The following is a 13043-nucleotide window of genomic DNA, read 5'->3' as shown; positions in this document are numbered from 1 at the left end:
AAGTGAAAATTGTATTGATATTGACTCACTGAACACAGACAAGGAGGAAAACTTCTCCTTCTAGGCTATCAAGTAGGAATATCAGATACAGCATAGGAATATTGTTACAAATTAATACATTTCAAACACTTGTTTTTCTCAAAGAGAAAAAACTTTACAATCTCAGAATGCTCTTACAGGAATTCTGAAAGAATGTTTTTTTAAAATACTTAACTATAATTTTAAAAGTTCCATATCTTACACATTTTTTCATTACCATTTCTAAGGCTGGAGAAAAGGAAACAATACTCTCCCCCAAATAGGCTACACACAACTAAGACACTATTCTGAACAGCAAAAGTAACAGAGATGGGCTTCACACAGACACGCATCCTTTGTGCACTGAACAGTCTGTACATCCAAATGCACTGAGCCGTCTCTCCTTTCCATGCAAAATCACTTCATAAAAAAGTATATTTTCTGGCTAGTCTGGAGACTCCAGCAAGCCCAACTGACCAGATGGCTGCTCTACCTAGAAAGGGCATGTACTCCAACTTCTTAGAAGTATTACCACCAACTTGGATCTGTCTCTACCTATTCAATAGTTTTCAGTTTTCACTCTCTTATGTATCCACTTCTGAAAAAAAAAAAAAGACAGAAAAAGGCCTATGTGTAAAAAGGAATGGAAGAACAGATGCAGAGTTCAAACATATGTACACTTCATTTTCATAGGGAAGAGTTCAGAAAATCAGGTACACAAAAGTCAAGGCATAAAACCACTATATCTAGATGGCTCCTAAGAAGTGTTGCTCATCCACTTAACATATTTCCAGCAGAAAACAGTACTGTAAAACAATATTCAGACAATAATCTGCAGAAGAAGGAGGAGAACTGATAACTGTGTGCAACATCTCTTAACTTCTTTGCAATAAATAAATGTGCAAAATAGATTATGGACAAGACAACTGAACCATTGTAAAATACTGCTCAAGTAGTGCCCAATCCAATTTCTCTCTGAGTCCAAAAATTTGACCCATGTGAAAAAATGTATTCCACTGAACCATTTTTAATTCCCAAGAAGCTGAATGACATCCTACAGTAACTTCACAACAGCAGCAAAGGGCTTCACTGTACAGATATGGATTCTCACATATTTTTATTAAAGTAAGGACACCAAATACTTGAAGTCTCTCCATTTTCCTCTCTATTTCTTTGAATCTAAACTATATGTCACAAACTACTACTAGCTTTGGCTGTGATTGATCATTCATCCCTTACTTGAAAAGAAGTATCTAGCTGTTACTCAACTTCTTTTTGTGTATTGCAGTCTGACTTACGGAGGTGCAGCAGAAAAACAGGGCTGAAGAATACACAATGGAGGTTTAATATCCTGATAGGAGAAAGTCACTGGAAAGGACTGAATTTAGTGCAGCTGATCTGCATCATTGACACAGGCAACTGACTCCTAAGGAACAATACTGCAGCTTTGTGAAGTAAATTGCAATACAGCACTCAGATTCTATCTTAGTTAGTTAATGAGAACTGAATTTTTTTCATAGATCTTACAAAAAATGCTGCATGTCTCTTTGGCACATCATGATCCATGAACAGGAAAAAACATTTCTTGACCTCTCATTGAGGATAAAGTACCCATGCGGATCCTCACATATTCCTACGTGGTCATTAATCTTTAAATGTTATGTAAATCACTAGAAGTAATTGGCAGAAACTTGAGCTGAAACATTTTAACATGTGGAAAAAGGTTCAAAGATTTTATTTATTGACTGCAAAGGCACATAATTTAAAAGTTATTTTAAAATAATTTAGAATTTAATTTGCAGCAGCTTATAGACAGAAAAAAAACCAGAATGCCATACTCCTTTTTTACTAGGGATTTTGTATAGAAAGAACTGTCAAGTTCTATTTCTGTCAGTATAGTAAACAAAGAAACCAAGTCAGATACAGCATCAAGTTATTTTTTACCCATTTACTTAAGATCTTACACCTTAGGACCAATATGAAATACATGGAGCATGCCCAAAGAATACAACATAAAGGAGACAAGAAGCAAAGAGAGTAAGATGGTTTCTCATCTAAATATGGAAGTAAATCTAAACACAAAGGATGTAAAAGAAATAAACTTAAATGTGTCCAGGTAAGGTACATCTTAGGTCCATGATGTGCTGCTATAAAAACTGAATGATTCCAAAAATTACAGCAGCTTTCAAAGGAAAGATTCAGGAACTCACACAGATGACACAAGGCGAGTATTAGAAGTGCAAGTTTGTGAAGCATTAAGCATTTCATACTAAATGTGAACAGTGTGATATCCCTCTGCTCAATCCAACTCAGGATTTCACTAGAACCCTTTGTGATTTCATAATGCATTCTCTGAAATTGAGTATTCATAAAACAGAAGATTCCTTGGGTTGTGCAGTCTTTCCAAAAGGAGACTGCCCTTCACATGCAGACTCTGGAGCTCACCCTTTTCTACTTAGTGAGAAGTTTTTTTGTAATTTTCTCCAATTCACTTTGAATCTATGTGTATGTCAATGCAATGGAGTATCTGTCAGATTTGTGGTTACATTTTGTGGAAATTTAAAAGTACTTTTTAAATTGCGGTCTATTTGAGGCCAAAACTTAAATTTTGAAGAAGAATTCCAGTTTTTTCGATGGCTTCCTCTGCAAGAAGTGAGTATTGAAACAGGTCCTCAGTCTGTACCTTGCAACTATCTTCCATGTGTTATCTAGTGTCAGTAACTGAGGAAAGACAAAATTCCAAAGTAGACATACAGTTAATTTTGTTCAGGGAGGAAATCTATATGTTCAGTGTAGCAGCAGCAGTTTTCTTTCACAAAGAACTAAATGCAGCATTAGGTGAACTGTTTTGGAAGTTGCCATATTGGCAGATTTCAGTCCTGTTCCTCCCATCCAATATAGAAGAACCTGTGTTATTTTCTGCATATTATTTTCTTGTCCCTATGTATCACTCTCTTTAACAAACCTAGCGTCTCAGCTTCTGAAAGTATATATTTTTAATGTTTATACCAGCAGTTGCTGATAGCCTAATTCCAAATCCATAGGGAAAACTTTGCAAGACTGATAATTTTTGCAACTTTAAATTATAATTTTTCTTCCAAACAAAATGAAAAATCAGGATTAATTTTACTCTCATCTTTTAAATGAAACCTGAAAAATGAGAAGCTTGTTATTAACTGATGCTTAAAAGTTCCTATTCAGTTCTAAGTGAATGGAATAAGTATAGACACTCCTGTAGAATATGAGAGATATATTAAAATGATACTAGAATTTTTAAAGTTTTGTTTACCTCTTTTACACATTACTGTTAAATGCAATGACAAACAATAAAACCCACAAATATTATATTAAATGCATAGGATGAATACTTACCTTTCTCTAATAAAATCTGCTAAGTCCTTTGTTGACAAATGTCCATGTTTCATATTGTGATAGAGGACATCAAAGCCATTGTTCCTTTCTCCCTAAACATAAACAGAAAGTAGAACTATGAAGTACAACATGCTGAACCCGTGCATTTTAATAACTGCTTTTCATTTTAATCACTTCATCAGGAAGTTAATTATTTCTAATGCTGCTTCTTTTTACCAGTTGCTGTTAGTTCCCATAAATCCCATATACGTAAATCAAACTAAAATCACCTCAGCTGCCACCACTACATTTCTATTACATATTTCTAGGCTATAGTCAAAGACATTTCTGTGGTAGATTTCTAGGGGTCTTGTATTCTTTCACTTCCCATCCTACTAAACACATGCTAAATACTGTACTCTCTCTTTATCCTCTCATATCTTACATTATTTTCCATGAACTGAAATTTAATTGGGATTATTGGGTATCCTTCTTCCCCTGCTTTTTGTAAAACTGGTTAAAAAAAGAATCACTGATCTTCTCACTAGCACCTTCTCTTTGTCTATTCTTAAGTTTCATTTCAAAACATTCTCCAGTGAGTAAGGCATACCTCACTATTAAAACTGAGACACTGCTCTAAGCACTGATTAATAAATTCGGCCAGGTTATGACCTCTGGCACCATGATGAATTTCCTCCTGACAGCAAAAAGGAATGACAGAAATGAAAGGAAGGCAAGGCACAGCATAAGAGCACTGCTACTAATAAAGTCTTCTTGTCAGACTATCCATTCCCCTTCTGCCTTATAAAAGCTTCAGATCCATAATGCTGCTCCTATATAAGGTGCAAAGTGTGCCTTCAGGAAAACTGCATACATGTTCAGAGTGGAAGGGAAAGAAAAACAGGATAGGATAGCATAGAATGGAATAGACTATTTCAGCTGGAAGGGATCTACAGTGATCATTTAGCCCAACTGATTGAGCACTTTGGGGATGACCAAAAGTTAAATCATGGTGTTAAGGGCATGTCCAAACGCCCCTTAAACACTGACAGGCTCGGGGCATTGACCACCATCTCCAGGAAGCCCATTCCAGCGTCTGACCACCCTCCTAGGGTAAAGAAATGCTTCCTAGTGTCCAATCTGAACCTTCCCTGGCACAGTTTTCAACCATTCCTACATGTCCTATCCTTAGCTCCCAGGGAGAAGAGATGGGCATCACCCTCCCAATTTCCCCTGCTCAGGAAGCTGTAGAGAGCAATGAGGTCACCCCTCAGCCTCCTTTTCTCCAAACCAGACAAGCCCAAAGTCCTTAGTGGCTTCTCACAGTACACATCTCCCAGCACTCTCACCAGCTTTGTTGTCCTCCTCTGGATGCACTCAAGTACTTTCACATCCTTAAAATCCTGGACTTTTAACAAAGGCAGCTCTATATTGCCAGTGAGAGGAGCCTGAGAATTTGGTCATATACCCTTCCAAACATTTCTGTCTGTTCAGTTCTGCAAAAATTTTTTTGTCCAGCCATAAGGCAAACTTTATCAGGGAAATTATACAGCTGAAAAATAAAGCTGGCAAATAAAAACAAGAATCACTGATCCAGATCACTGCAAGGACACAAACAAGCTGCATTGCTCAGAAGAAGAGGGGGGAGCTAGGAGGAGAAGGCATGCAGGGACCTGCCGTCTTAAATAAGGAGAAGCAGTCATGGGTGGATGGAAACACGTCACAGCAGTCATGGTATTAAGTCCACTTCCACTAAGTTTCAAGCTGCCTTAAAGGACACCACACACAGACACATAAATTTACAAATAACAGATAACTGAAGGCAATTTGATACAGATTACTAGCCAGGATTATTTGCTTTACTTCTTCCAAGCATTGGGAAAACCAAAACCAAACAGAAAAAAAACCCTATAAAATCACAGTTTCCATGGTTGCAGTAAGCTGTAACCCGAAAAAGTGCACCAAAATTCAGATTAGAGTGGTATAAGTGCAATTACAGTCTGTAAAAAGTACAAGCAGAACTAAATGGAACAGGTGAAAAACCAGCAAACTCTAAAAGGACTCTCCACGGAGCAAGGCTTTTACAAGCTTGAAAAGTAAAAGAAGGATAGGAACACCAATTAGTAGAATATGCAACTTTATTTAAATGTTATCCTACTCAAGTACCAGTCTAAATAGTTTCTCTCCCCTTTTACCCCTATCTAAACATTTTTCTTTGTAGTTTGAGGCCCACAGCAACTTTGAATACTGGTGCCCTAACTTACTAACTTTATGTAGTTACTCAATATAAATGCTGAATGCCATTGCATTATAATAAGACTTCATTGGTATTTTCAATTAGAATAGAGAATATAATTCTTATTTAACTACTCCAAAGTTGTTACTGTACCCAAATTTATAGATAAACATTTATAAATAAGTGTTAGGCATTTCTTCCTGAAAAACTAATCAAATTCTCCTATATGAAACATTCTTTGCTCTTAGGTGTTTCTTCCAGCTAAAACAGCATGTTGATCAAAATGTGCTGAACATAGGCTGCTTCTAAACTTTTCATAATGGAAACTTTTAATGGGGCCTTTTCTACACAGGAGTTCCATAAATTTCCTGCCAATTTAGAAATGCAGGAAAGCTAGCACAGCCATGACACAGCCTCTGGCTGCAGCCTTCCTGATAAACCGTCAGAAATGTAACCATGCAAATCTTCAGAGAATGGAACGATCCTGAACAACCAACTGCCATCATTATCTTGTTCCTTAACTGTAACTGAAAGTTACTGCTAAGGAAATATTTTTTCCACTTAAATTAGATTTTCTAATCAGTCCTACTCTTCTTCCTGACTTCGCAATGAATAGTAGAAAGCATGACAGAGAAACGGAACAGATACTTTCCTCAGTTAAGTCTCCTGAAAGCCCCATCTCTTATACACTATCAATAGTTATCAGAGATCAAGAACCTATGTGCAAAATATATTAAAGTTTAAACAAAGTAGCAAGTCGAAAGGAGGCTCACAGATTTGAGGGCCTACATGGTTTAAGTCTGGCACAACTAAAAGACGTGTCTTCACTAGTAAACATAATGTGAGATATAACCCATATTACCTATTCCAGGCTCTATCTAAAAGCACAAACATCTAGACTTCAAAACTCTTCACATGACCAACAGTTCTGATGACTAACCTGATGACAATTCTGCTCATGTGTGGAGACATATGTGTACATAAAGCAAATTAAGTATGGTGTCTCAGTGCAGAGAGCAGATGTTTTTCTGCTTTAGAAAAAGCTATACAGCCCTTCCACAACTTCTCCATTCAGTAGTTACATTCATGAAGAGCAGCAATCAGAGTTAAGGTTCTGTATTCAGGATAAAGAGACAGATGTACGTGGTGGCTAGGAGGAAAAGTTGTTCAATTTACAAAAGCCAAGTAAGTATTTATCCTCTTACATGCACATATGCCATCAACACTGTTTGTGTTTTGGTTGTTTTTTCTCAACACTTCTCCTTCCCACTTACTGTATAGAATTCTGTACATGGAAATTGTGTGTCTAGACACTTTTTCTTCAATTGGGTGTTTACTTGCTCCTTCCTAGTGGCAACAGTCCAGTACTGGCCAACTTAAAAATAAATTAATGCAGCATATAATAGAAGGAATGATGAAACGTTCCAGTCCCATTCATAAGCAATTACCATCCACTGGTATAACAGACAGTGAAGTCAGATGCAGATTCTTCTTCTACAAGTTGTTGCACAGTGGAGAAAGATGATCCTCTGTTGTCATGTATAACATCAGGCTCTAGGTAACAGACTTCCAGATCAGTTTGAAAGAACATTCTGAATGTCATTTTGTAGGTAAACCACCATCTGTTGAGGGTGATCCTGTCATTACTCAATAAAAAACAAATGTAAAACTGTGTATGAGAACGCAAAATGTAAGTAGTCCCCTCTCCATATAGGCACCATTTAATTACTCTGACGTTCATTAGCAGTTTTCTCCTTCTTACTCAGAGCTAGCAAAACTCTCTTCAGAAGATGGTGTTTGTTCTGAGATTTCCTGCTCTATACTACTGTAAGAAAGCTCTTTTGTATTGAGAGCATAGACGTCCCCTGACAGCAAACCATTAGAGAAAACAAGACTTCAAATACAAGTAAACACTTAAATAAGCCTACAATGAAGTATTACTGACCAACTATGTACACAGACAAATTAAGTCATGGAAAGCAAGAGCAAACAGTCCTTCCATTTCCCTTCATCAAGAACTAGTCGCAAAGATTTCCTCATGGAAATGAAAGTAGCCCTGTCAGCAAACATGTAGTCAGAAATCAGCATTTCCATGACTTGTGCATAACAGGAAACAGATTACAGGAACTCTGTTCTACTGAACTACTTAAAATACTTCAAGTTTTTAAGAATAAGTTTGTTTGTTGCAACAAAAATAATTCTGAGTTTAAACTCTGCATTTAGTAAAATAGCCAGAAATTTCTAGGCAATCTGCAGCAGCATTTATTTTCTATGTTTCAAATCAAATTGTTTGAGTGCAAGCTCTGCCTCCTTTGGTTTAAAACTGTTCAACGTTAACATCTATTAGTGTAAAAAGTTTACTCTGTTACACCACTTTCTATTTACCCAGTACAAATAAATGGTTCTATTATGGTGACTGTGACTGGTCAGATACTAAATTCAGGGATAGGTAAACTCATTTTAGATGCTCTGACAAACACTGTTGTCATGTTCTTTAAACTGTTAATCCTTGTTGCAATTTTAAATAAATAGCATGTCTTTCATGCTGTCTACATAGAAAATAATTTAATTTAACAGGCCCTGAATACATAAAAATACTTGTACGATTAATAGTACAGCGTTACATTTTTGAAAGCTCTCAGTAAATTTCAATTTCTGAGTGTTGGAAAGAGCTGTAGAAAATTGAGAGCATTGAAACATGACAGAAAAGCAGTCACCTGATGCTCGCACAGGTAGTGTATCTTCTTCAGTTCTGAAAGTTTTGAGAAGATTGGACACAAAAACAACCCATCAGCTTCAATTTCCACCTTCCCGTTTCAACATATCAAATAAAGATCAGCTCCAGAGAAGCTCTATGCATATGAGGCAGGACAGATATTTTCCACCATATATAGGTAACTAAAAATATTTTTTTACAAACAGATGGAAAGCTGCCAAGTCACGCTAGATACACACATACAGAGGGAGGAGACTAAGCAAACATTGCACAAGTTCCCCTGAAACAGAGCATCCAGCTGTATGCCCAGCAGAAGAGTAGTGCTGCGTAAACATATGACTGTAACTCCAGATGTCAGTCTGGCAAGTCTCAGTGCTACTCATATACTCACAAGTTCATAAGACAATACATCTCATGCTCAACAGAGCAAGCTTCTTCACAAAGCTACGGTTATTAAACCAGGATACTGCCAAGCCTTGGCCCCACAAAAGTCTTTGGAAAAAAAAAAAGGAATCCTCAACACAGCCATTCTCAAAAGCCGCAAGTAAAGCAACCAACTAAAAAATTAAATAAAATGGTCAAAGCCAATTTATACATATATTTTAATACGCAAGAACTTCCAGAGCTACCAAGCACAGAGTTACACAGAAACCACCTTCAGCTATTCATAGAACTTTTCAATAGTTTAATCAAATTAATTTTAAACAATTCATAAACAACCACTGACTGGTTTGGAAGGGGCTTATTCTTGTTGATTTGTTAATAGTAATTCTTTTAAACTATGTCAAAAGAATCACCTGCACTGGTCAGTTTAAATACAATGTCAAAGTTTGAGCAATGTTTTCTGTTAAGAAAACAGAAAGTCAGTGATAAAGAACACTTTCTATACTCCTATACCAGTAACAGTGTATTTAAAGTGATAAAATGCAGCTATGTTTATGATAGTTTTACCTTTAAATTAGGATGTTGTTTTGATGTAGCATATACATAGCAGCAAGAGTAAGATGTTTTATGACAAATCCTAATTAGGAGCTGGGAATGTTTGGCCATGTGACTTGAATGCCTAAAACTTAGTCATAAGAATCAAAGCCACTTACAGCCTGTACTACTAGTTCATAACTTTTGACACCCAAAAATATCCTCCTGGCTTGGATAACTGCTGCTCTAGAGTGCCGTGCTGCATTAGCAGACCCTTAAATTTTTCAAGAGATAGTAAATTTTTAAAGTGACAGCAGAGGTCTCTGTACTTTAGCTTTACACATCCTGAAAACAGTCTTATTTATCACTCACTGACCTCTTACAAAGCAGTCAAGAGATGGCAGGCTCATCCAACTTTCTTACACCCTCTAACAACAATAAAACCAAAATGTGTAACTATTTAAACACTTTCAAAAGCAGTGCAAGAGGAAAGCCTCAGGACAATTTTCAAGACTTACAACAAAGAAGGTAAGATTTGTTTACATGAGCACATTTAGGAAGACAGCAGCTTAAATTGTGTGTAAGAAATTGATACACTCACATATATGCCACTCTACTTTTCTGGGGAAATCATTAAAGTCCCTGAAGTTTCCGATCTCTTTTCCTCTTACTTACAGCAAACTACTAAATCAAGGGAGAGCATCATACAGCTTAAGACCCAGACTTCCATTTCCAATGCATAATTTCAGCTGCAAGTTTATGACAGAATCTATGTCAAATAATTAAATATTATGTTTTCGATTAATTTTCAAATCAGTGCTTCAAAAAGCCTAACTATCCTATTCCATATTCCCAAAAATATTTTGCCTGGGGTTGGCTAGTGGGGCAAGGAAGAAATAGAAGACAATCCTTCCAAAGTTCTACATATTACAACCTGCCTTTCTCCTTACAAAATTATCTTCATTATTTTTAGTCATTATGCATTTAGTACATTTTCACATATAACTTCTAATTCCTATCTTACCTTTCTCACCATAATTCAGAGCCCATATAGATTGTTTCCCAAGTCTTCCAAAGCAGTAACAATTCTGAACAACAACCTATTCTGAAATGTTAGTGCAAATGGAGACAACTAATGATTCAAAATGCACAAACCTATAATTTATGCCTAGTTCTGAGGATATATAGAAACTCAATACATTCAGATTTTACAAATCCATCATTACAGTTAATCTTGAAAAATATTCACCCACAGCAATAAAGAAGGAGCATTCTCTATTCCTTTTAATTTTACCTCTATACAAAATAGAGCCCTATCTATGGTATTACAAAAGTTTCTTTGTCAAATTTTGCAAGTTAAGATCCTGTCTAATGTCTTTGTCATCACTGCAAGACAAACAAGAACAAACTTACTGTCCTGTCTTGTATCATTTTTGGAGGTATGAGAAAAACTTGCACTTACAGAAGGAATAATCCTCTTGGCACTCATTGATAACCCGCACTAGGGGTTTTGCTAACAAAGCTATAATGCAGAGAATCTACAAAGCAGAAAGAGAGAATAGGAATTTGGGGTAGATGCCTACTACTTCATATTTGCTGGAAGCATTTGTGAAGACACAGACATGGAAACAGAATGTATGGGAACAGCCCATTGCCTTCACCAATTTAACTGACTTACTAACAAAACACAACACAACCAATCAGACAGTTAAATGAACATACCAGAGTACATAAAAAAAGCTTAATAGAAAAGTGTTCAATTTCAGTTGTGATAGCTGAATAAACAACTTCTATTTTGCTTTAATCTTAGGAGAAGACAGAAGCTTTTCCAATGAAAATGCAACATTTTATATTAATTTAAATCTTATTTTTATGAAAGATAAAATTCTTCCACGTGTTAGTTTAATATTGATATCCCACACTGAGGCTTCAAATTAAGCAGATTTGTATGCGAAGAGAGCAAATCTAGTACCTTGGGTCATTAAATTTTAATAGTATGTTGAAAGCAAAGGATTCAAAACTAAACACAAGATTGTAAACAAAACATAAACTTGAGCTATGCCTTATATTCAAGAACAGTGTAATTGTGAAATTGGTTTTTCCTGAAGTTTAAGAATAACTGCTGCTTACAACTGAAAAGCAGGAGTCTAAAAGATATTTTGTCTCTCTTTCACTTCAGTCTCATCAAGTAACAATTTCTATGTCTCCCCTACTTCCCGGTAGAGAGGCACAGAAAACGTTAAATATGTAAAGCAGTAGCAACTTTGTAAACAGTCCGGTGACTACGAGACCACTTACTTTAATGTTTCAAACTAGCAGAGGCTACAATGAAAACTAGTTGCATTTCAAGAAGCTCAATCCAAATCCATAATTTAACTTTTTATCCATATATATCTACCCACTTAAAAATACAGATATCTGCGCAGATGTGACTTATAAGATCGCATGTCCAAAGCAAGCTGGAAAGCCTGTTGTTTCCCTTAGCTGGCTGCTGCTCGGGCTGTACCTCCTCACGGGCACAAGGAGACAAGGCAGCGGTACAAAAGCGCGGAGCGCCGAGGCGCGGCTCTGCCTTTGCGTGAAACAAATGTGAAGCTGCTACAGCCCGTGCTGTTCTCCCGTACAGCACCAAGACCCCCTGCAGCCCAAGTCACCCCGAGACACGGCGCTGACTGCGAGCGCCGGAACCTTGCGCACGGAGTCTGGTGTCCGCGCATCCCTCGGCCCAGCGCCTCACGGCAACATCCCATCCCGTCGCATCGCATCCCATCCCTTTTCCCGCCGTCTCTACGCAGCCGAGCACGGCGGCGCGGGCAGGGCCGGCGGTCCCCTTGCCCTGCCGCGGGCTGCAGGTACCCAGCTCCACCGCGGCCCAGCCCGGCCGCGGCGGGCGCAGCGGGCACGAACCCCCCGCCGTAAGGCCCCGGCCCAGTCCCGGGGGTGGCGTAAGAGCCGAGGCTGCTCTCGCAGCGGGGACCGCGGCTGCCCCGCGCCGCGCCCCGCCCGTTCCACCCGCGGCGCGGCGTCGCCGGCCCGCGGCGCTGCCTTACCCAGAAGCTCTCCACGAAGTACGCCATCCCTCCTCTGCCGCCCCGGCCACCGGGGAGCCCGGCCGCGGCCGCCGCAGCCGCCGAGACGCGACGGAGGAAACGGGCGCCGCCGCCGCGTTCCGCCCTTCCCGTGACGGAGCAGCCGCCGCTCCCGCCCCGGCCCGGCCCCGCGCCTGCGCTCGGCCGCCGCCGCTGCTGCGCAGGCCCGGCAGCGCCGGGGGCAGCGCGCGCCCTCTGGCGGGGACAGCGGGAGCCGGCGCTCGGCAGCGCCACGGGCGCGGCTGCAGAGGGCGGGCTCGGAAACCTCGGGTGAAAGCGCTGTGACGCACCAGTGACCGCCGGGAAACGGGCATGCTCAGTGTCACCGTGCGCGGGGGAGAGGACTTTCGTGCTCTTTGAAGGTTCTTCACCCAGAAAGGTGGCTGGGCACTGGAACAGGCTTCCCAGGGTAGTTGTCACACCACCAAACCTGATGGAGTCCAAGAAGCGCTTGGACAACGCTCTTGGGGACACGATTCGAGTCTTCGGGATATCCTTTACATCCCCAAGATGCTAAGGGTTGGACTCGATGATCCTTGTGGGTCCCTTCCAACTCAGAATATTCTGATTCTGTGAAGTGGCTTCACAACTAAGTCTCATTCCAGCCCAGTAGAGTAAGGTCTTTGAAAGCAGGTGATGATTAGTCCCGTAGGGAATGTTGCAGATAAGGCATAGTCTGCACTTCTAACACATTGTCCCACAGAATTTTACAGTT

At 39.3% G+C, this 13043-nt stretch overlaps 1 protein-coding gene across 7 annotated transcripts in view; it reads right to left on the bottom strand.

Moving 5' to 3' along the window:
- The window catches only part of FCHO2 (FCH and mu domain containing endocytic adaptor 2), an 86905-nt gene extending 74495 nt beyond the window's left edge, over nt 1-12410 (bottom strand). For 5 of the 7 annotated variants that reach the window (XM_048290543.1, XM_048290539.1, XM_048290544.1 and 2 more), the window contains exons 1-2: nt 12290-12406; nt 3391-3482 (exon numbers count right to left, since the gene is read on the bottom strand). In XM_048290543.1, coding sequence (XP_048146500.1) covers nt 3391-3482; nt 12290-12316 — 119 coding nt within the window. In that variant the 5' untranslated portion in view covers nt 12317-12406. Of the gene's footprint in view, nt 1-3390; nt 3483-12289 lie in introns of all 7 variants that reach the window. The other 2 variants (XM_048290542.1, XM_048290541.1) reach the window with 2 other exon arrangements.
- Nucleotides 12411-13043: the final 633 nt, after the last annotated feature.

This window comes from Corvus hawaiiensis, chromosome Z (assembly GCF_020740725.1).
Source record: "Corvus hawaiiensis isolate bCorHaw1 chromosome Z, bCorHaw1.pri.cur, whole genome shotgun sequence".
NCBI classification, from domain to species: domain Eukaryota; kingdom Metazoa; phylum Chordata; class Aves; order Passeriformes; family Corvidae; genus Corvus; species Corvus hawaiiensis.
The sequence above is the reverse complement of the archived record's forward strand: the minus strand, read 5'-3'. Positions and strand labels throughout refer to the sequence as shown.